The sequence below is a fragment of the Chelonia mydas genome, chromosome 6 (assembly GCF_015237465.2).
Source record: "Chelonia mydas isolate rCheMyd1 chromosome 6, rCheMyd1.pri.v2, whole genome shotgun sequence".
Lineage (NCBI taxonomy): Eukaryota > Metazoa > Chordata > Testudines > Cheloniidae > Chelonia > Chelonia mydas.
In genome coordinates this window covers 34,511,202-34,536,308 of record NC_051246.2, presented here as the reverse complement: position 1 = coordinate 34,536,308, position 25,107 = coordinate 34,511,202, and the positions used below count along the sequence as shown (strand labels likewise).

The 25,107-nt window shown below is 38.7% G+C and overlaps 1 protein-coding gene across 13 annotated transcripts in view; it reads right to left on the bottom strand.

The window, feature by feature from the left end:
* The window catches only part of COPB1 (COPI coat complex subunit beta 1), a 58,146-nt gene that overhangs the window by 24,039 nt on the left and 9,000 nt on the right, over positions 1-25,107 (bottom strand). For all 13 annotated transcript variants that reach the window (XM_037899749.2, XM_037899753.2, XM_043549791.1 and 10 more), the window contains exons 3-21: positions 22,387-22,616; positions 19,672-19,841; positions 18,812-18,926; positions 17,524-17,616; positions 16,816-16,953; positions 14,975-15,094; positions 14,281-14,388; positions 14,040-14,186; positions 13,211-13,356; positions 11,875-11,971; positions 11,056-11,216; positions 9,753-9,873; positions 9,095-9,322; positions 8,760-8,939; positions 7,404-7,548; positions 5,340-5,459; positions 4,705-4,850; positions 1,356-1,445; positions 193-348 (exon numbers count right to left, since the gene is read on the bottom strand). In XM_037899749.2, coding sequence (XP_037755677.1) covers positions 193-348; positions 1,356-1,445; positions 4,705-4,850; positions 5,340-5,459; positions 7,404-7,548; positions 8,760-8,939; positions 9,095-9,322; positions 9,753-9,873; positions 11,056-11,216; positions 11,875-11,971; positions 13,211-13,356; positions 14,040-14,186; positions 14,281-14,388; positions 14,975-15,094; positions 16,816-16,953; positions 17,524-17,616; positions 18,812-18,926; positions 19,672-19,841; positions 22,387-22,616 — 2,711 coding nt within the window. The remainder of the gene's footprint in view (positions 1-192; positions 349-1,355; positions 1,446-4,704; positions 4,851-5,339; positions 5,460-7,403; positions 7,549-8,759; positions 8,940-9,094; positions 9,323-9,752; positions 9,874-11,055; positions 11,217-11,874; positions 11,972-13,210; positions 13,357-14,039; positions 14,187-14,280; positions 14,389-14,974; positions 15,095-16,815; positions 16,954-17,523; positions 17,617-18,811; positions 18,927-19,671; positions 19,842-22,386; positions 22,617-25,107) is intronic.

The following is a 25,107-nucleotide window of genomic DNA, read 5'->3' as shown; positions in this document are numbered from 1 at the left end:
AAGCTTTTCATTCAGAAGAACCTAGTTTTAAAATTGAGACAGGGATTTCCTTCTTCACCTTGCCTGAAAGTTGCCAATCTAATTAAACAATACTAAAAATTAACCATAAACCACAATGCAAGCTCTGCAAATGTTTATAGAACTCATAATAAAAATTAGAGAGACAAAGCTTTAAAAAGAAACCATCATTACCTGACTCTTTGCACGAATTCGTATGTGGCCAGTGACGGGAGCATCTGGTCCAAGATGAATTGGCTTTTCAATGCTGACATTTGCAAGTGCATCTTCTCCAAATATGGAACGTGCATACAGATTGGCAGCCATAAAGCCACAGTAACCAGAAAGTGCCTAGAGAAAGAACACTTAAATTTAACTCTTTACAAAAGGCTAATTGTCCTTTAACAGACACATTTTGATCCATATTAAGCACAACTCAGCAGGTTTTTATATTTAAAACCTATCCTTCTAAAAACAGCATTTTGTAAAATACCTAAACTCCGGTTCTGAAGGAAACATTAATAGATCTTTCTAAAATGAAAACTGACAGAGATTTAATCAAGTCATTTAAACAAGACATAACCGGCATTTTCAGGCTCTGAGGTAATGCATAGCAAAAAGGCTTTAAGAAAGATTAATTCCTACTGAAAGGAAGGAAGTCTTGACCTATTGAAAAAAAATTGTGCTGACCATTCTGAAGCAGATACGTTAGCTGACATTTTATTAACTGCTTCTTGCTCAGCTAAAGCAAGAAACTATTCGAAAACGACCCAGTTAACACGAATTTCCTTTTAGCTTTCTTAGGGCATACATTTCTAAAGTGAATTAAATACTAAAGAATACTAAATCTTCCAGACTAAACAAACATCTATAAAATTGGTGGAGGTTTATAAATTTAGAAACTAGACCAGGTAAATAATCTAAAGAACACAAACTCCAAAAAGGGCACCGGAAAATACTATTCTATATAGGTTCCTACACTACGTTCATCATCATCAGTATCTGAGTGCCTTCCAGTAGTGAATTAAGCAACTGGACTATACATCTGTTGTGTAATGTTTGTTTTCTCATCCTCTCTCTAGAGGGACAAGTATGTGTAGGAGTGAGTCTGTTTGTTAATTTTTTAAATATATAAATATATCTGATGAGAGTTCTCAGAAATTTATCCTATGCAACATGTGTCTTGCAAAGTTAGAATAACTCTACATTATTCAAATAGTGCAATCAATGCCCAAGAAGAATTCAAAAAGGGATGAAAAAATGCTATATTTTGGAATCCAGTTTATACTATTTATACTTGCACAGTAATTTTACTCCAGTTTAAAAAGTGCTTGAAGAATTTTCAGCAAGTATCTTACCTTCTCTGGGGTAAGGCATTTCATGTTGGTTGATTTTAGTATGTGCTGTAAGTATTCATTTAGATCAATGATGTTTGTATTAACTGTAACCTTCAAGAAAAAGAACAAAGTGTGATCATTTTCATCAGCTTCTCTGACATGTTTGAAATAATTTTTGTTCTAGGACTATGAAAAAGAAAGCGTCACTATCATTTATCCTGTAGTAGCATACTGTACTTGTTGACGGCTGTAAGTCCTTTTATATTGGAGAATCTTACATAAAGGTTTCATCTTCCACTATCCAGGGGGTACGTAGGAATGGCCTCTTACTTTCTACCACATATTTAAAAAGTAGTCAGAATAAGTGTACATCGTACTTTGCTAACATGTGGAAAGAGTCTATATCTTGAATGGTTGCTTCAAGTCTAGTTACAGGCTAAATGTGTACATTTGAATTGCCACACCAGAACAAATCAAAGATACATGTAGTCCAGTAGCTTTTCTCTGACTGACCAACACTAGAGGTTACTTCGCCCTTCAATGAAATACAACCACCCCCTGAAAAAAGCAGCCGTTCAATAGTGTACTATGATACTGTTCAACACTGTACAATGATACTGAGATGGTTTAGGACAAAGTGAAGAAGAGTACTGTATCCAGCTGAAATTGCTAGAGGAATGTAGGTAGGATGATCATAATTAGAGCAGAAATTTGGAAAAGACACAAAAACTTAATACTCTTAAAGTGGCATTGGAACTTTAATGACTACAAGTGGTCAGGACCTGTTTTATATGTCTGAGAGGCAAGGGAGGCTTTAGGTGTTTACTTTAAACTCCTTGGGAGAAGGGGTTTACTATGCTAATTGGCCAACAAAAGCCTGGGTCAGGCAGAACTGCACCGGAGGTCAAGTTCCTGCAAGAAAGGTTGTGTGGAGCAGTGAGAGTGAGTGTGCATGCATTTTTCCTTCTTTCATTGCTAGAAGCTTTCTCATACCAGAATCAAACTGCCTTTGCTAGATCTCATATCTTGTAGATCTAGGATTACTCGAGGCTCAAGACCCAGGGAAGGAACTCTCAGACAAACTGGATGATGAAGTCAAGGGGAGTGAGGAAGGGAAAGGGCACAAGTACGGAGGGCTCTACGGCCTCAATATTCCAGGAAGCACACCACACAGCCTCCTCTCAAAGATCTTTTTATGATGGCTGCCCTAGTACATCAAAGCTTACACAAAAAAATATGACCTTGGATCAAACCTTGTCAAAAAATCCAAGTACTTGCTGAAAAGCAGTGCCCACGGAGAAGGGTACAGCTGCCACAACAGCCAAATACAGAAACCAATCGCTTTGAAGTTGCTCTTGGGCCAGCTCAGCCACTGCCTGTGCTAACAGAAGAGGGCTAAAGATCTACCATTTGGACTAGGGGAGTTCCCAGCCCCAGTGTTTAAACTCTTATTACCAGACAGAAGAAATTTAGAGGGAGTAGGGGGGAAAGAAAAAAACTGGGGAAAAAGATCTGCCTGAAAAGTATGTGAGCATTCATTTTAGTCGGGTACAATTGTAATTTGCTGTATTACAGACTGGGATTGTACAGATTTTTTCTATGTCATGACCCTAATGAGTTGCCCAATTTGATGTGCGTATCACATGCAAATTAATTCCACTCTTTGACAGGGTTACTGGCCTGTTGGATAGCAGTGAACAGGATATATTTTGATCTAAGCAAGGCTTTTGATACAGTCCCACGTGATATTCCCACAAGCAAACTATGGAAATACATTCAAGATTAAATTATTATAAAATGGTTGGAAGATGATTCTCAAAAAGTAGTTATTCATGATTTGCTGTCAAATTGGGAGGGCAAGTCTAGGTGGTCCTGCAGGGGCCAGTCCTGGGTCCAATACTATTCAATATTTTCATTAATAACTTGGATAATGGAGTGGAGAATAGCCTTATAAAATAGGCAGGGAGGCGTTCTAAGTTTGGGGCCGGGGGGGGGGGGGGGGGGGGGTTGTAAGTACTTGGGAGGACAGCATTAGAATTCAAACCTGCCTCAAAAAATGGGAGAATTGGTCTGAAACCAACAAGACAAAATTCAATAAACACAAGTGCAAAGTACGTCACTTAGGAAGGAAAAATCAAATGCACAACTACAAAATGAGGAATAACTGACGAGGAAGCAATACTGTGAAAAAGGATCTGGGGCAGATTACAAATTGAATATGAGTCAACAGTGTGATGCCCCCGCAAAATAGACTCATATTCTCGGGCACATTAACAGGAGTGTCATATGTAAGACAAGGGAGGTAACTGTCCCACTCCACTCAGCGATGGTGAAGCCTTACCTAGAGTATGACACCCAATTCTGGGCACCACACTTTAGGAAAGATGTGATCCAACAGAGGACAGCAACAAAAATGATAAAAGGTTTAGAAACTTGACCTATAAGGAAAAGTTAAACAAACTGGGTATATTTAATCTTGAGGAAAGAAGACTGTGGGGAGACCTGACAGTCTTCAAATATGTTAAGGGCTGCCATAAAAAGGATTGTAATCTATTATTCTCCATGTCCACAGAAGGTAGAACAACAAGTTATGAACTTAATCTACAACAAGGGAGATTTAAGTTAGATATTAAGAAAACTTTCTTACTATAACTGTACTTAAGCCCTGAAATAGGGTTCCAGGCAAGGTTGTGGAAACCACATCACTGGAGGTTTTAAGAACTGGTTGGACAAACACCTAACATGGATGGTCTGGATTTCCTTGTTCCTGGCTCAGCATAGATGCCTGGACTTGATAACTTCTTGAGATCCCTTCCAGCCCTATGTTTCTATGATTCTCTGAAACCGGAAATACGCTGAGCTTGTAAAGATTTCTGCCATGTCCACAAAAATAAGTGACAGGCTTCATACACTATACTGCACCACCTTTGAGCCAATTTTTGCAGCTGCAATTGAGCCTCCCTTGGATTGGAGGTAAAGCTCTACATGCGCCTCAGACATAAAGCAAGGCCTGGCTTCAGTAAACAAGTGACAGGAAACCAACAGAAGAATGAGACTTTTAAAACCAATGATCTACATATTTTACAGCTTAGAGACTTCCTTTCAAATCGTGGAGCAGCTTTTCAAATGATGAAGTTTGGCAGAAGACAATGGTACACTAACTTATATTGGGCAAGCTATCTGCAGAATGGAAACAGCTGCAACCTTCTAGTTTTAAAATGAAGCTTGGGTTAAGTAAAAATAACCAATATGTTACAGAAGCACCTACAGTAACAGAAATCATTTTTCAGTGATTGTTTTAGTTGAAAAACTGTTGAGATAAGGTACGAGTGTAAAGCTAGGCAAACAGATCACCACCAAAAGAACTAACTTTGTTTTCCCATTCAAATTCTGCCCACATCTGGCGGAACTCTGCATCAGTACAAGAAGCAGGCTGAATGTAATCCATGATGTCAATATGAATATCACTGAGGACAACACAGTTTCTGTCACTGGCTGCTCCAGATACATCATACACTACAAACAAGAAACAACAAACCACAGGTTTACAAATTGAAAGTGGCTACAGAATTGTCAACACAAAATAAGCATTCAAGTGCGATCTGTCAGTATAACCAACACATGCAGAGTGTTGATCTCTGTCCTCTTCTAAGTGGCTGGATCTCAGATGTTTCAAAATCTCCTACACCCTTAGAACTGACAGGTGTGGGTCTTTTAGCTCAGGCAGAAGAGGCTCACGCTTTTAGATCCAAAGAGCCTTAGGCTCAATCCCCACTGCTGACCACCCACAGACATTGCGTTACACCAGCATGCTTTTTAAAAAATAGTATATATAAAAATATTACATTCATAATTTTTTTAAATCCAGCAGTAAAACGTTCCTATCTTGTAGAACACATTTCACTTATCTGCCAGCATTAAATGCTTTTTAAAACAATTCTACTTTTCTACAGAAAGTTCAGTATTCTAATTTTTTTAAGGTTGCACACAGAATTGTCTACTCACCAATATTACCAAAAATGATACCATTTTCTGTTGAGGCTACTTTGACATTAGCCTTAATGTTTGCAAAATCATGAGGAGCAAGCGTCAAAGGAGATGGTTTCTCCACTAATTTCAAGTCACCTGTTTAAAAAAAATTTGAAGGAAAAGTTTACGAATAGACAGAAGATAAAGTCCAATTAAAATCTGTTTCAGGACACAGCAGATTACCATTTCTGATCTGAATTCTAAAATCTTACCAAAATTGCCATAAAGTCAATAAATTGTAAACACATTGAACCAACATATTTGACAGCTGAAGCACTAATGAAATTTACATTCTAAATGTAAAAGTTAATTAAAACATTAATGGCCTGATTCAAAGCCCACTGAAGTCAAATGACGCTGAGCTTTGGCCACTGGGCAGGGAGGGTGGCCTTGGGCATAGGCACAGTTTAACTTCTATTTTTGGGAGCGGGCAGGGCCCACCAGGGCTTGGGCCAGCACTGCATGGCGGGGCCTGGGTAGGGAGCACCACCTCCACTCCCTGACTCACCTCAGCAGGCCACCCAGCCTGTCTGAGTGGGTGGGTGCGCAACCAAATGTAACTCAAAGAGGGGGAGCTCAGCTCAAAAAGTTTGAAACTGTGCACGGAGGGGCTAACTAGGGACTGTGTGCAAGCAGGGCTATAGCTCAGCGTGCAGGCAGAGGTGTAGCTCAGGGTGCATGAAGAGGGGCAGATATGGGCTGTTTGCTGGGAGGGCCTTCGGTCACTGCTCCCTGAGGGCTCTGCCAGCCACGGAGCTGGATCAACCGACTAGGTGGCTCTTACTGGCTGCATGAGCAGTCAGAGGAGGCTGGGAGCTGAGGAGCAGCTGCAGCCCCAGTAACCAGCAGGAGGAGGAGATGGGGGAGTGCCGTGGTTGCCTGCTCCATGGCACAAGCCAGACTCTGCTTCTTGACTCTGACCTGGCCAGGTGGTGGGACAGGAGGAGGAAGTGGGGAGGTGTGATGCTGCCCCCAACGCTGTCCATGGGCTTAGAGCTTCTGCCCCGCAAGGTATCAGGGCTCGCGGAGCCCAAGTTGGGAACCACTGGTCTATAATATCAATATATTCAATTGTATAAAACTGATGTGAAGGAAAATAAAGACAGGAAAAAAAAAAAAAAAACTTTTGACACATACACTGCAGCCTCCATGTGAAATTCAAGTCATGTGCCTATTCTGATATTTTTTTCAAATTTTAGTCTGAATTTCGTGCTTATGAAAGGTGATGGAACTGTCTAGGTCCCTTATTCATCCACAGAGCAGATAAAACATGCAACAGCAGTCCAAGTTTCCCCACACTGCCTTAACCCTGACTGCGAAGCAAGCACAGGAAGAAGGCTGCCCAGAAGTTGGTTATAGTTCCCCAATTCTCTGCTCCAGTTCTGGCCCAGGGGCAGGGTAAAGCAGCCTTGGGGCTGCTCTGTCATGCATCTGTGGTCAACATTCCCTAAGGGAACCCTATTAGCTGAGCAGAGCTGCAGCACGATGCTCTTCAGCCACTCCTCCTACCCATCTAGACACACTCCTGACCGCTCTCTGTACTTGGAGCTGGGAGGGAAAAGGGTTCAGGAGCCAGCTAGACTGGCTTTATGTATGCTCACTGGGGACTCCCCCATGCTGACAATGTTAGGCTGGATTCAGTGTCCTTAGCACCCTGGGAGCACCGCAAACAGAACGGGGCAGATCAGAGGAAGTGCTAATGTTTCTAGAGGGAAAAAACTAAATAAAAAATTAAGCTATTTTTCTAACTGAAGTGTGACAAAAGTAAGTGTGAAACCAGATACAGAAATATTTTGCATAGAGGTACATGATCACATTATCAGTACCAGCAGAAAAAAGTTCACTTGGTCCATGAAAAATCAATTCTTTAAAAGGCATTTTAAAATACCTTTTAAGATTGTAAGTAGTCAGTTTTATTAAACAATTCTTTAGGCATTTATAATATGAGATGCAACTTCTTATACTTCAACAATGTCCACTGCTTAATTTCAGACCTAATTATATCAACAAATATTCTTGTTGCACTAGATTATTCCTTACCTAGTGTGGCTAGTTCTAATGTGCAGTTCTGCAAAGTATCACTGGTCTGGTTTACTACAAGCACATCCAATACAATATCATACTGGTTGACATGAACATATGCTTCTGCATAGACAGGATCTGAGAAACCTGTCAACTGAGTAACCTGTCAAGGAAAGAAAATTAACACAAATTATTGAAGTATCTTTCCCCATTGTCAGTTTAAAATGTTGAACATGGTCACACAAGTATAGAGATGGAACAGAAACAATATAAAAAGAGAAAAATATTGAGTAAGACAGATAAGAGTGGTAGTCTAAGACAAAACTGAAAATTAAACAAGAGATCTGTACAAAGAAGAGCTTTAGTTTTATACTATTAGCTTATTATTTTTGTATTTAAACCCCTGCCCACCCCTGAAAAAACTAACTCTTCATCCTATCAACAGAAGCTTGGTCAACAAACTGATTAATGATTTTTTTTAAAGTAATCAATTTAAGAACCATTAAAAGTTCATAAATTTCACTGTTAAGAGAGGGTCTTCAGGTATGAAAAGATTAACTAAATAGGCAACAGACACCCCACCCCCACCATATGCATACACTTGATTTTGTTAAATGTAAGTTAAAGTTCAGAATACATATCAGACCCTTAAGGATTTAAAAAAAAAAAAAAAAAAACTCTAAACCATAGAATCCCTGCCCTTCCAACTTACAATAATGTTAGTTATTTTGTAAAAAAGCAAACATTAGAAACCCAGGAAATGCTGAGTTATGATTAAACTGAACGAAAACCAAATATTGGAAAGTTGTCTTCTCTGGGAATTTTCTTAGGTTTTTTGTTCATTTTTGATTTTTTAAAGATATTTCTGCTTCCTAGTCCCCAGAGTGGGTAGCGAAGTAGGGGTTCTTTCCCTTGAACCCTCCTGAATGGCTTCTGGGGACTAGAAGGCAGGAAACTGAAGCGAAAAAAAACACTGCATGGAGCCAAAAGAGCCTCAGGATACGGGGAGGAAGGAACAGGTTCTTCACTCCATGGCACTCCCTGTCGTCGTCCTCCCACCACTCTAATAAACCTTACTTGGCTCTTGAGCCATCCAATAAACATTGCACCACCTCACCGCCTCCTGGTTTCCCTTCTCCAATTCCCACCTTCCCCACCCTATGGGGCCAAGAGAGCATCACGAAGCACAGGGACAAAAGGATTCATTACCTCTCAGGACCCACCGCCCTCCTCTCCAACAAGGAAACCTAACTGAACTCTTCAGATATGATGAGCTTAATTAGGTTCCTTAGCCCCCACAAACCCAACTGTCAACGTTTGACACTAGGTGTGAGTAATACCCTTACAGAAATAAGATACTGAATTATACATTACCTTGTTGAGTTTGGATGCCAAGGGATCAGCAGCTTCTTTTCTTTGCGTGGTCCCCATTGCTGCCAGAAGGCTCAGCTGAAATTGGTCTTCCTTTGAGTTCATTTCATTTTTAGCAGTAAGCTGCATGAAGGAAATGGGGTCATCTGGCTGAACTGTCACATTCCTCTTCTCTGACTCTTTCTGTGGTAAGAAAGCAAAATATTAATTCTATCTTCTAACATACACTGAAGTATTGAACTTTATGCAGCTCCTGGAGTATTCCTGGATGTGAGCTTTCTTCAAAATTCAAGCACCCAAAAGTTTAAGATGACACAATGAAATTTACAATATCTCACCTTCTGAGAAAGTTTCTCCTCTTCTAGTTTAGCTGACAGCATATGAGAAAGGGACTGTCTGCACTCCTTGTTGAAAATATCATTCATTAGAGGAGAACACTCTGACAAAACCTTCAGACATAGGGAGATACGATCCACATCATCATCCGTAATTGGCTTCTTGGGAAGAGAGGACTTACCCAAATGGAGAATAGTGGCCATTAGCAACATAGCCTCAGCAATAAAAGACTAAAGGTGGAAAGGAGAGAGGAAAGGGGTTATTAAATCTTACATAGCCTTAAAATTGTAGAAATATTTAAATTTGTATTCACCTTCAAGTTTAAAATATGGTTAAAAATTAAAACGATATCCCAGTAGGTAAGATGATTTGTGTCAGGGACTCGTTGCTTAGATCCCAAGAGACCTGCCAGTCATACGAGTTGGAAAGTAGTAAGAAATATTTAGTTGAGGTTGATGTTGCTTTGATTCCCAACTGATTTAGCTGGTGTTGGTCCTGCTTTGAGAGCAGGGGGTTGGAATAGATGACCTCCTGAGGTCTCTCTTCCAACCCTAATTATTATCTATCAAAAACTCAAGGAATTTAGGCATTTCATTTTTGGGCCTCTCTCAAAAGCTTATGATCAGATCTGTAAGAACTGCCAGAGGAAATATGACTTACATTTTGTTTCTTCTTTTCCTGAACAAGAGCCATATAGCGTAGAGCAATCTTAGTCAAAGTTGTGGCAAGGGAAGCAGCAACAAAGAAATCCCCATCCAGCAAAAATCCTCGTAATGGAGGTCTGCAAAGAAAGTCAATCATGAGGGGTTAGTTTTGGAAGACATTGTCTCCATCCTCCTTTTTTCCATACTTTACTTTAGCTCTCATATTATGAGATCAGTGTTGTACAGTTTGGAAGGTCTCAAGAGACTCAGTGAAGTTTTACATACACTGGCAGTGAGACGGGAAGTGGAAAGAATAAAGGATAACTTTTACATTTATCATCAAAGGATCTCACAGCTCTGTACCAGTATGAGCTACCTAAGCCACAAAAAAACTGTGAAGTAGATAAGAGTAATCTTTTCATCCACCAGTGAGATAGAACATGCAACTGTTTAGCAGAGCACAGGAACATTAAGCAGTAATTTAGGTAACAAGTGACAAACACCATACAAAATTAAAATCGATGGGGAAATTTAGATAGACAGAATGTAATTTACCCAAATCGGAATTTGGCCAGTACATCAGAGTTAACAATTAATTTTACAATAAGTGCCATGTGTTGACTAAAGATCACGAGTGGTCAAAGTATTATCTGGAAGATAATAGCCTTCAATAGGGCAATGATCTTTACCATAAAGCTCAGGTATTAATTCAGCACCAAACAGAGGGAGAGACTAAAACAGAAAAGGAAAGAATAGTAAGACTTACGGATAAAATCATGGAGAAAAATAGAAGAAACAAAGAAAGAGAATGACAGAAGAGAAGACAGAAAGTGGAAAATATAATAGAAGAAAAAATTCTCAGATTTCCACTGCCAGTCCACATCATAAAGCTACAGACCAACCCAAGATTAAAAGAAAATATTAAACTAGATCAGTCTATCACAGAAAAATGGATTCCAGAAAAATACACGGTTTTCTGGAAAAGTGGAAACAACTAGAAAATGTGGCTGTTGCTGCTACAGCACCACATTTTGGACAAGTATCAATCCACCCTGTTTTGTGTACATATGTAAGAACTAAAGGGGTGATAGACACAAGTTTGCTATTGGAGATTGACATAAGTAAGAAGGATATTGAGGGGCAATAAAGCAAATGAATGTTTCAAAACACACACCAAAACCCTCTCCTAGGAAGAAATGTTTAGCTAAAGAACACATGCAGAAGTTCCTTTTCAGACAGAGAAGAATTCTGGAAAGACTTTAGAGTTCTAACCATTTTTAATGTAGCTACCACTAGTAAAATATAAAATGCCTAGTTACCTATCCTCTTCCTTTTTGGCAGGTCGGGAACTACTGAGGGCACTCTGTGTAGCATAGGTGCCCATCTCCGTCACCAATTTTTGGGTTGGACCCACAGTCACCTCCTCTTCTGGTTTCAGATCACCAGCTTCTTTCTTTATTTCAGATTCCACTATTGGGATCTGACAATGAACAGGAGACATTAAATATATGCTAAATTAACAAAGAATTCAGTAAAGAATTTGAATATAAAGACAATCTTTTTGTTTTAAGGAAAGCAGCCTTTTTTTCATACAAGTGTTGTCACTTTCCTCAGATTCTCCACCTTTTAAACAGGGAAAGGTCAATTACAGCATAATAATTTGGAGAATTTTTTTAAATTTCTTATTGAAGGGGGTGTTAATGTACCCAGGAGTTCATCCCAAAACAGGAATAAGCCTTGCCCCCACTATACTGTCCTGGATGCCTTTTACAAAATTAAAACCTCATGTACTCCCCATTTGTAAGCAGACACACACTAGTCAAGTTGTACCCTATAATTTCAAATTTGTCGTATTCTTTCCCAATAAGGATTCTTGTTTCCTGTTCTGACAATGAGATCATCAGATATTGCTTCCTTGGAGTATACGATGATGGTTTACGAGTTTATCAGAAGTAAATATTGATGCATGAGGTCATCAATAATTTTTGCTCTAGAGTAAGACTACACATGACAGAGCCTGCAAAAGTCTTGAAGTTCAAAATACTATTGCATCTTATATGACTTCTTAAATCTTCTCTTGAAACACACATTACATACAAAAATAAAAGCAGAAAGTTTTTTAGACAACACACACATACCTCTCCCAGCGACCTGCGGACTTCTGTCATTACACTTTGTATATCTTCCTTTGTGCTGCAATATTCTCCAAGGATCCACAAAGCTCCCCTGTAAATCCTGAGATAAGAAACATAATTAAGGCATGTTTTCAAGCACTACTGAAACTAGCACTATGGTAATGATTTTTCCATTGTGCTCTAATGCACAATGAGGAAGTGCTATACTGAACAGCTTCATGGGGCTATGAGTTACAGCATGAAGAAAAAAAAACACATTGTGCTTACAGTATGCAACAAGCTAAAAAATATATAATGTGACTGGTCAAGACAATCAGCTTTTTGGCACTGCTATCCTATCCCATTGTGTAATTACAAACTCAATATTCAAATTAAAATAACTATACAAGGAGAGTTTTCTGCTAAGGATTTATTCCCAGCTACATTAATCTTAACATCTGTAAATTCAATTCCAACACTTTACAAATGCTTAGCTGAACCGCGATGTTATTATGAGGTCAGTTGTGACGTTTCTAATAAACCATACACACTGAAATTGGGTCAGATTTTATCAGGTCAATAAGGAAAAATATATTCTAAGAAGATTTCAATCAAAACAGGTATTGTGGATGAACAATCCCCAGTTGTTCAATTTAGTCCATCTCCTGCCCAATAGGAAGTTACAATTTGATCTGGATTGTAATGAAGTTATGATTCAGATGTGCATTGGGTATCACAATAATAAAAGTGGTATAATGTCATAGAAAAAAACGTGATTACTTCTGCTATGACTGAAGCTCTGCTGGTCCATCGGAATACTAAATTTTTAGTGCCCTGCAAAGGAAGCGTGGACTCCTTGCAGCCACCACTTATTTCATATTCTGCTATGTGGATTGGAATACTTTTACAGGGAGTTCTCTGGTAACATATAATAAGCAATTTCTAGTTTCCTTCAAATGCATTTAAAATCATGTTGTGGTCATCCCTTGGCAACACTAGGTTATTTTAACAGACACAACATTTTAGATTTAGCCTTCATTATCAATTCTGCCATCTAGTAAATGCAAAGCAAACAACTAACAACTGCATCATAAAAATGAGATTTATTAAGTTAATGTTCCTCACTTAATGCGATATGAATTCATTATGTTTTTCATAAAAATTTGGAGGGAAAGAAATTCCCCAGAAATAATTTCCTGGCAAATATAAACTCAATTTAAATAGGGATGACTCTACTCTGAAGTTTGCTCAAAATAAAATTCTCTCATCTAATTTCTCCTTTCAAACAGTTTCAAAGTGCATGAAAATTCTTAAATTTAGTTAATGTGCAGTGTACTCTTTAAAAATATTTTAAACCTACTTGACAGTTTTAATGGCATGAAAGACTTCCAGCATCTTCTCAACAATAAGTAGTCTGAGATTATCAAACCGCTGAATTGCTTCACGCACAAATTCCAAGACATCAGCAGCTGCAGCTTCATTATTATCACTTAGGAACTCCATCAACTAGGACAAAACAGGAGTGAACATGAGCTCAAACAGCACAGTTACATAACTTTAAACGGTCACAAGCTTTACAAGAACTATTACAGCACCCAGTGCTGAACAGCAACAGAAGGAACAAGGACAAGAAACAGAAGGGAATATAGTATTTTGCAAGTCATTTGCAAACGGATGTCAAACTGATTTAAGGTTGAGGTACCCTAAAGTTCTCTCTACTAATTCAGAAGAATAAAGAGTACGAACTATATATCTTTTATATTCATTCCCAGAGATCAAAGAATTCATGCTTTCATACTTTATTCAAACAAAACTTGGGCATTCCAATAAATAAACACCTTGAAACATTTTTTCTATTTGCATGGGTTACTGTATACCGATAAAAAAAAAATAAAAAATTGCAGTTCGCGTTCATCAAGAACAGTAAAATGTTTTGGGTTTTTTTGGTGGTTTTTGTTTTGTTTTATTTTTTGCAAAAAATAAAACGTATAGAAGATGGGTAACCTGCAAATAACAAAGAAGCCCTAAACTTTTTAGGGTAATAAAAGTATAATTTACAATAGCACCATTACAAAGAAGATATTAAAAGGTAAGATCTCAGCTTCAGTTATTTTCTTGGAGAAAGTAGCAAGGATTTTGGAGATCAGTTAAAACACATTTACTGTAAATATAATTAAATATTTGCATACCACAGGAATAACATTTGCAGCCATATCTGGAAACCGAACGCTACAGGAATGCAGTGTCCGAACAAGCAACTGCCTGTATTTGTCAGTATCTTCATGCTCTGTCACATTGTTTGTTTTAATCACTTCTTTCTTCAAAACAATCACCAGCTATAAAACATATCAAATAAGTTTCAACGGAATCATATGCTTCACTGAAGAACAAGCTAGAATGAAAGCACACACACAAAAAATACGTATTTACCTCTTCCACATTTCTAGAAGATACAAGATCCAGAGCTAACTGAAGGGTTTTCTTGCGCACTTCTAAATCTGGAGTACTCAGCACTCTCAGTATGTCCATAACCAGATCCTGAAATCAATAAACACACTTAATTTAAGTTTCAAAACAAACATTTAGTCAGACAAAAAAAATATTTTTCTTGCTTTAATTAAGTCTTTTCTTTTTTGTGCAAATATACAAATTCAAATCTATAGTACAGAATTACTGAAGAGATCGTTAAAAAAGATGTGTAAGTTGTGTATAGCACATTGACAGAAAAGTATAATGGTAAAATGATTCTTAGTCTCCATTAAGATTTTTTTAACTTTTTTTTCCTGTTTTGAGATTAGCATTTGAAGCCTGACTGTTCATGAAGGAAATTCAAAATATTTGTCTAATATGCTGTAATTTTATGTAACATTTTTCAAACAAACTGAATCATTGAAGTTTCCAAAAAAGTCACCCCTTATCACTGTTACTTCTCATGCTATCAAGTAAAACTAGACCTAAACAAAATACTGTTCAGCAGCATTTCATAAACACACCAATTATTTTAAATGTTGAAAGTACATTATTTTTTCTTACCATAATGACAGAATTTTATTTTTATTTTAGTTAAAGTAAAATCCAAAATAGGTTTCCCAGGGCGAACAAAAAACAACGGTAGGGCACTTACTTGTAACACTCGTTCATGAGCAGGATGCTCTTTCAGCTCAATCAAGCGATCCAGTACAATCAGTTTCACATTGTTATCACTCTCTTTAATAATCAAGTCAATGTAACACTGAGCTGCTGCCTAAATAATAATAAAAAAAGAGTGAAAGCATTTTTTCAAAAAATTTTAGATACTGTGGGAAAGATAAGAACAACTATTTCTAGGAACCACCAATTCCCGGGGGAAATCCAATGAAGGAACACACTCTAGAAACATGAGGGGTTATTTTAATGATATGTAAAAGAAACTAGGCAGCTGAACAGTTTTCTAGGATTTCATTGCTGGAACCGTTTTCCAATTTAGGGCTCGCCTGATGACACATTACTGGTAGCCTTTTGTTTGCTACAAGGCAGTTTTACCTATTGAGCAGAGACGCTGGCCAGAAATACCCAGAATTTTTTTTACACTAGCATCCAACTTCAGAAAGTTGCAAAGGCAATGGTGAGGTAGAAAGCTCATCTAAATTAGTTTTGTTCTTCCAGCTCCAAAGGAAATCTCACCAGCCATAACACATGATTTATACTCACACCACAAATTTTACAGGCTAAAGATAGGGTCTGTTTCTACAGTTCCCTCTTCCAAAAAGATCAAATAAACAAAATATATAATGTGTTCAGCTGCACATTAAGGAGCCACTCTTGCAAGCTTTACTCAAATGAGTAACCCATACCTACACAGGCTGGCCTACTTCAATAAAGCTACTTGTGTAGGTACAGAACACTCACATAAAAATCATACCATTAGGATATCCCAACATGTTCTGCAAGTTCATGACAAAAATTAAACAACAAATTTAAAAAAAAATCATGCTGATGCCAGTTTATAGTACACAGACCTGATCCAAAGCTCAATGAAACGAACAGAAAGACTCCCATTGAGTTCTACAAAATTTGGGTCTCCACAATAGACTAAAACCAAACCAGATATGCTAATACTTGTTGCTGTTTTAAGTATGGTTTTAATTACACGGATTCTAACTATCATATCTCATTTAGCAAAAGTGACTGCACTGCAGCAAGAACATAAAAGAATGAATACTTCACTTGACTTTGAAACTATAGTAGAGTGACAAGGTTGGAGGGGTAATATCTTTTATTGGACCAACTTCTGTTTGTGAGAGAGATATGCTTTCAAGCCACACAGAGCTCTTCTTCAGCTCTGGGAAAGGTATGCCCAGGGTCACAGCAAAATGCAAGGTGGAACAAATTGTTTAGCATAAGTAGTTAGCACATACTGTAAGGGTACCATTCAAGGTAGAGTTTTTTTATTTTTTGATACTATATAGTGTCAGGCTGACTGCCCTTTACATCACAGACTTCTGTTTACCCATAAAATGGGCACAGAAAAGCCAGCAACAGCATAAGATTGCTCAAACCTTCCCTGTCCCATTAACAGACTTCAGTCCTGACCTAAAAGGACCACAACTACGGATGAGAGCGTAATTTAGTCTCTGTAACTATTCAGCATTTGGCTTCATTGCTAAGAGTGCCAAGAAGATTGCAAGTTAGTATCAACTGTGGAGGTGGTTTGTGTAATGTTTACATCTGTCCACTGACAACTGGATAGAGACCACCAACTCGTTTCCTACTGGCCAGTGACATCCAGAGGCTCACTTGAGCCAACCATTGAAAAGGGAGATAGTCACAAGATGGTTGAGTCATTTGTCTAGTGGCAAAACAGTCATGCAACAAAGAACGTCAATCTTTCAGACATTTCGCATGTTAAACTGTAATGTATGCTAACCCAGTGTAATGTAGAGAAGTTATTAAAGCATTCTTAAACATCATAAATCACTGCAATACCTTGATTGCTGTTGGTGCACTGGAGAGTGTAACTAGTGTTCCTGCTGCTTCATATTTTACTGCAGGACTAGATGATTGCAATAAGTTGTAAATACAGCGTATAAATCGAGCTCTTTCTGATGGATTAGCGTGGCAGACCTAGATGAGAAAACAATAGATGGAAAGCATACTGAAGAAAAATAAAAAGCTATTTTAAAAATACAAGAACTCTAGTTTATCTCCTTAATTGCCTCACTGCAGGAGGCAGTGAAAAGCAGGAATGACCTTGTTTGAGGATAAGAGCCCCTCAGTCTAGGTTGATTGGAACCAGGCAATATGAAGTAAGAGAGTATTATACACCTCTTAAAATCTCAACTTGTAAAGAATGTCCTGCACTAGCTAGTCGTATGGGGTACTCCATAAATAAAAGAGGAAAAACACAGAAAACATACTTATTCCCAGTCCAGGTTAAAGCAAATCAGGTGTCTGCAAATTTCATTGCATTAGCTTGCACCTTCTAAGCTTGACCAGTCGACTGCTTTTAAGAGAAATTATATCCAGTTCAGCTAAACAATGAGTCATCATTCCCAAATGGACTAGCTGCTCATTTAAGACTAGATTTCTAGTTATGAAACATCTCACTATCCAGCCAACCTTTCTGAACTGTATTTTTTCAAAATAGAGTGAAAACACACATTTGTTTAAATGACTGCAGTCATTTCCCCATACCTTGTAAATTAGTTCAACAATAACCAGCTGAAGAATGTCACCAAATGTCTGGACTTGGTCAATGCAGGTACTCAAATAATCCAAAGCTCGATCCTATGGAAATAAAATAAAAACAAACCATTCAGATTACTTAAAAGACTAGAATCTGTATTAAAACTTAACAAAATGATCACAATATAAAAATAAAAAGCACAGATTATTCCTTCTGCTACATTCAACTTACACTTTTAGAACAGCCCATAAAACAATATACAAAAATAAAATTACAAAATAATGAATTCATTTAGGCCCTAAAGAGCATTATCTTCACACAATTATTTGCCACCAACCAAGCAAATAGGTCAAAACCCCTTATAACCAAAACATTATTGTTGCATAACAAATATTTCAATTTTTGAGCAAATGAGGCAAAAGGCTTCTGAGCCAAGATTGGAAATGTCATTTGAGAAATAAATAGCTAATATAAGTTACAAAATGGTAGGTAATGTGGCAAATCTTCATATGGCTAAAAATGATTATGCCTCTCAGTGCCAGTGTATCTCCCTTCCACATAAGGGGACTGCACCGTTTGAAAACAGAGAGGTGTTAAGGCCTCACTTACCTTATTCTTCTTCTTCAACATTTCCAAATACTTCCCAAATCTATGAACGGTCTTTAAATAAGGGAGGCAGAGAGGCATATTTGTTGTATTAAAACATCTGCCATACCAAATTGTTTACAAATATCTCCATTAGCTCTACGTTTAGAGATTTCACACTCTAAAAAACCCTGAAAATCCCCGGCAAGACAGAGATGGACAGAACTGCAGAAGCCAGGGAAACTTTAATGCTTTACTTATTAAGCTGTTTCTGCAAAAATAATGTTGGAAGCCAGTGTAAATTCATATTCTGAATAAGCAACCAGTAAATGATATACAGGAACCTATCTTCAGTCAAAATAGAACATTCAGCTACCTCTGCCCCAAGTTAAACAGCCAAGGTATAACCAGGGAAACGAAGCATACAGTACCTCTCAAAAATGTATTCTTTTGCATGACCTGAGAGCTTTCCTACCTCAAATTTCTGTACCATGTATTTTTTATTACCAATGAAACCTTTAAAAATATTTCAGTTCTAGTTTATAATTTTCATAGTTAACTAAATTGCACCTATTTTATGCAAAAGTGAAAATTGAAAATTTACACCATTAACAAATCAAACAACAGGTTAGTCAGTCATTAACTAGATGTTCAAAAATAATTTTAAGGGAAATATCAGAACTATGAGAGAATTAGGACAACCAATTTTACCTGATCTGCATGAATTAGCATCATAAATGCATTTCTTTTGCAGCTTGCATCTTTCTCATTCACCAGGAAATCATGGATCAATTCAGGAGCATCAGGTATAAGATGTTCAAAGTTTCTTTTAAAAAAACATTTTGGGGGAAAAATGTAAGAAAGGTAAACAGAGTGATATAGCTAAATACTTAACTGCATGTGTTCTACATAAATGTTTAAAATGTGAAGGATCTTTATTTTTTTGTTCAAAATCCTTTGTGCACTTATGTTAAAAAGTGTGTATATTCCTTACATCCATTCATTCATATTTATTGAATTATTGCTTGTTACTCTGGTAACTAAGACCGCCCTCCCTCAATGGTTTTGGTTTAATTTTAGTTTATTTGTATTATTCAATCACACAAATACAGTTTTCATTTGAGAACAACTTTCACATTACTGCTACTGCATATATAACAATATATATGCTATTGCATATATAACTAAATCATAACGTTGTACTACTTAATTTAAAAAAAATAAAAATAAAATTAGCTGAAAGTTGTCCCACTTTCTATGTATTCACAGCAGCTGTACAATCTTCATTCCCAACAACCTAAACTAAGCGGATTTCAGTGGAGCTCTGGGCAGGTGCAGAGGTTTGCCCACTCAAAGTGGCTTGCAGGATCAGGGCCTTAGTTATATTTGACAAAGCTGTAGTGGTAAAAGGTACTATATATTCTAAGCCTACTGAATTAAGCAGGATCAAAAATAAAATTCCAATGAATATCACATTAGCCTCCTTTTCTATCAGGACTTTCCAGGTGAAATCCACTGACATTAGCCAGAGCCTCTTGGGTCCAAAGGTTTAAATAATTCACAGTTTTTACCTGTAAATTGTGTAGATTGCCAGGACTGCATTTCTGCGCACATAGCTGTGACGATGTTCTAAACATGCACGAATAGCTGGCATCAAAGGTTCCAGTAATTCTGCTTCTTTCAGCTTGCAAAGAAAACGAAGAGTAGAACCCCGGATAAATTCATTGGGGTGCTGAAGATCCTAAAACAAGAAAAGTAAAGTATTTGTGTTTGCTGAAATACCAAGTTTTACCATTTTACAATTTCCCCTGCTGGTAACCATTTGCCCTCTGAACAAGAGCTAAAATGACTGATAAAAAACTCTCAACTTTGTAATTAAACTAGCAGCTATTGAGATACAGGAGAGATGACTTTATTTTACTCCCTATATATAGATTTAGAACCATTGCCACATATGGGATAACAGATCTTTCTCTCTTCAGTGGAGAAAGTGGAATAAGGGAAATTTGAATGTCCGTAACCAAAACATAAAGACAGCTGAAGGCAGGTTTGGTACTACTTGTTATAAATGGTAAACAGCCAGACGCCTTGGTGGCATTGCTACACTACTTGGGCTCAAGTTTTTAAGCTTTTACTACTACTTGTAGGGTTCCAATATAGTTATTTTTCCTTATCAACAAAAACAAGCAAATTCCTAAAGTGTTTCAGACCCAGTGGCAACCATGCTGAATGATTCACTACATTACTACATTATTCTGAGTTGAAAATAGCAATTAAAAAAAAGCCTAGGAAAAGTAACTGACTATCCATATTTTCATAATTTGAAGATTTCATTGGAAAGAGTGTGGTCTAGCAATGCCATTGTATTACTCCAGACTGTCAACTAGATCTCAAAGTCAAATGTTTCTGATAGTGAAGTTCTCTCACCATTTTTCAAGGATAATGTTAATCAGATTCAGGACAGTCTCAGTGGCACCAAAGCAGTAACATCAGTGCAAAAAAGAATGAATGTACAGTCTCTTCCAACAGTTTCAGAACAGTAAATTTCAAATGCACTGGAAGAGAAATGCTCATTCAGCAAGCTGAAGTTATGACCCTCCAAGTGTAAAATGTTTGTGCTCTTTATTGATACCTATAATTAATGCCTCCTTGAGGGAAGGCAAGTTGTGACCACCCTTAAACACAGGAGGATCTGGTCCCCGCTCAAACAAACTTGCCAATTTCTAAACTCTTTCTGAAGGATAGGTGACAGAATGCCAAAATCTAGCAGCATCCAATATCCTCCTTTTTGGACCATATTCAGTTGGTTCTCAAACCTGGACATGCCACAGAATCTAGTGATGTCAGCAGTCAGTCTCCTCAAAAAGATGGATAAAGGTCAGAAATACAGGATGATTCTATTAGATCTTGAGATGGCATCCCACTTCTGCTCTGCCGATGATGCCAGCCTTCACTGTCCACTCATTACATTTCTGAACAAGTACTTTCATGCTTTCTCTCATACTCCCACTTTGTATGGGAGGAGTCCCCCATAATGCCTTGCCTTCTTTCTAATCCCTTCTTAAAACTTTTTTGCAATGTCTATAAAAATGTTTTGACATTTGACATTGGGCAACTAATGTGCTGAAACCACTGTCTCTCACACTAATCAGTATTTTCTCATTGTTTCTCACCAATGGAATCCCACAGGGTGCAAAATTGAGGACTCTTTTGTTCAGTGTTTGTCAAGCCACAGAGGGAAACATTAAAACCACTATGATGATCAGATGTATGCCTCTTTTTCAATTATCTCAACAGAGCTATTTCCTGGAACTTCCAGTGAGTGGACAAAAACTAGCTCACAGGCTAGATCTGATTAATACAAAGGATATCAGAGACACAAGGTGAGTGAGGTAACATCTTTCATTGGACCAACTTCTGTTGGTGAGAGAGTGAAGCTTTCGAGCTTACATAAAGTTCTTCAGGTCTCTGTAAGCTCGAAAACTTGTCTCTCTCACCAACAGAAGCTGGTCCAATAAAAGATATTACCTCACCCACCTTGTCTCTCTAAAACCCTGAGACCAGCATGGCTACTACAACACTACATAAGACAAAAGATATCAGCAATGGCCAGAAACATCAACTTTTATCTGCAACTGGCCAAGAAATTACAACCTTTTGTCTCAGATGCAGAGCATGCCACAATAATCCATGCCTTTAGCACTTAACTACACAAATACAACTAACTCTATCCAGGGCTACCTGAATGCTCCAGCTAGACCAGACACATATGCCATCTTTTAGAAGGTAAGACAAATTGATAATTACGTATTACACATGGACATGTGTGCTGCAATTTCATGTCCAGGTATAACTGAAGGTGCTGGTTACCATCTGTGAAGTCCTAAATAGCATAGGATAGAGTTATTTCAAAGATAACTTCTCCCTTTTATACTCCCTCATAACAACTGCATCAACACTGTTAATCCCCAGAGAAGATATCACAGGAAAAGGTAACAGGGTTGGTCCTCAGCACTCAGCTCCACTCCTGCTGGAAAGCAGACAGTGCACATCTTTGTTTAGGCATAACTGAAAGTGTTTGTATTTTCTTGGCAACAGATCTTCCGGCGAGCAATTCCTCAACTCTGACCCATGAAGTTAGAGTGGTTAGGTCACTGAGGAAAAGAATGCAGTGCATCTACTCATTTGGATCAAAATATTATATTACCTGGATATGCTTTATGTAGAGATTGATCAGATACAAGGGTGATAGGGCATAAAAACACAGAATAAATAAACATGTTTACCTTTCTATAGGCATCACATACAAGGATCATTTCTTGCAACAGTTTGCCATCCGGAGTGGTCTTCGGAACTATCTCCCAAAAGACTAACAGCAGTTTTTTGATGGTATGATCTTGAAGAGGCAGTACAAAACGAATAATAGTCATCAGAAGTCCAGGTAGTTTTTCACCGTTCAGGATCATGATAATTACTTTCTTCAAGGCCTCTGTCTTAGACTTTACATCTCCTTTTTCTGGTAGAGGGAAGGAGGAGTTCAAAAGCACAGCAATTACAGAAAGTGACAAAGTAACAGGCGCTCCCAGAATTACTTAAATAATCAAGGCTTGTTAAAACAATCTAACAGAAATATTGATCTCCAGCAAATATAAACCTTGCCCCTCAGAACACCACCACATTATTATTTTTTTTTGTATTACCATAGCATCTAGGAGACCTAGTCAAAGACCAGGACCAGACTGTGCTAAAGAGTACGCTAATGAATTCATACTCCTAAATTTAAGAGAATAAAAAACGAGCATGGGAGGTTTAATAAATACAGCTGTAATTTAGCATCCAATGCAGCTCAGTTAATTCCACTACACAGCTCTAATGAAGGGAATTTCATTACTGACAGACCATATTCACACCAGGAAATCACAAAGCATTATCGTGTTGCAGTCATTCTTGCATAGGCACCAATTACTTCTGGGGGAATTCTGCACCACTGCGTATGCACAGAATTTATGTCCCCTGCAGACTTCTTTGCTTCCTCACAAAAAAATGACTTTGATGGGGAAGCAAAGGGAAGCCACAAGCGTGGTCATGCAATCCTCCCCAGCAGTATGTTTTGGGTGCTGAGGGCAGCCAGCAGAGACTTAAATCACTGTGGGGCAGAGGGGCGGGACTGGGAAAGACTAGGCTGGTGGCTTCTACCCTGCACCAGGCTCAGCTGCTAGTCCCGGCTGGGCAGGGGAAGATGGGACTTCCTCTTCCCCTGCACGACATCTGGGGCTGGGTCAGACCCACCCTCAGATTTCTCCCCCAGCTGCCGGAAGCTCTGCAAACTGCCCCTCCCCCCGCTTCCTGCGCCTATCACTCCTCAGCTGCATGGGGAGGGATCCCTCCACAGGGAGCAGCTGCTCCATCCCCCGTGCATCCATACCCCCTCATACCCAGACCCTCCTGCCAAGCCACACACCCCGCAATCAGAACCCCCCGATGAGTCTCACTCCCCCTGCACCTAGACCACTCTGACGAGCCACCTGCACCCAGATCCCCACCCCACTGAGCCCCAAAGAGTTGCACCTGGATCCCCATCCCACTGAGCCCTACTCCCCCCAGCATCTGGACCTCCCACTGAGCCTCCCACACCAAGACTCCCCCGCTACGCCCAGACCTCCCCACCCCAAGCCCCAACCACCTTCACCTGGACCCCTCCTGCAGAGTCCCATTACTGTTGCACCCAGAACCCCTAAACAAACCCCTGTGCATGAGATCCCCCACTGAGCCACCCACACCCAGACTGCCCCACATAGAACCCTCTCAACCCACACCTGGATTCCCCCCAACATTAAGCTCCTCCACCCTTGGATCCTGCCTTGCTGAGCCTGCCTGCCCTCACGTAGTGTGCCTGGCACAGAGAGGCAGAGCCAAGGGGTGTTTCTAGGGCAAGCCCAGTCCTTGCGCTGTGTCAGGGTTGGGTGCAGCCTCATCGCTGAGTCCATGTCCCAGGGATGGGGAAGCTGCACAGTGATTTCCCACCTCTGTGCAGCCAGTAGCCTGTGTTCCACAACATCATGCTGGAGCATCCACATTTATTTAGCAAATAAAATTTGCAGAATTTTAAACTATTGTGTGCATAATTTTTAATTCTGGGGGGCAGAATGCCCTCAGGAGTAACCTCTGAGTTAGTAAGAATGCACTAGTGTTGGCAATATGTACTGAACTACAAAGCAGCAAAAACTTAAAAACTCCAGTCGGTCAGTGCATTCCTTATTAAATCTACCTGAGCACAAACATGTACTACATATATAGGAAAAGAGAGAGAGAGTTAACAGACACAAAAAGAGAGACTTGCTCAGATACAATCAAGATTGGATCTATATAAATGACAGGTCATTAGTGGACAGTTACTACCAAAACACTGTAAACAGAGGAAATTTTCCCTCAAGTTTCAAAATCTAACATTAATCCAGCAAACCTAAATTCACAGACTGCTGTATACATCAGTATTTAATTAGCAGAGATTGCTAGGGCCATCAGACATTTATTTTGTAATGGACAGACTTCCGACCCAACACATACTAATGTAGGTACTCTTGAATTATGGGGAGGAAATAGTTGCTAGAGTACTACTAGCTTTGGAAATGTTAATTATTTCAAGTGGTTTTTGGAGGTATTCTACTCTTTCCTTTCTCTGCTTTCAGACTGGTTGAAGTATTCCAACATGTTATGTGGTAGAACAGAACTTGCAAACAGGAACTCTCCTTGACATCTGCATTGTAGGACTACTTTGACTCTCACTGACCTCAATAGGAAGTACTATCTTTCTACATACATGAAATACAGAAAGGTATTACGTTTTACCTTTTTATGCATAGGAGACAGTTTACTTAGTGGATTGAATTTTTATTTGAGTGGCCAAAACGAAGGCTTTACCATGAAGTAACCTCTCTCTATTTCCCATCCTCAAACAGGTCTTAGGATACTTGCGAAGTATTCAAGTCATAAAACAGAATGATAAC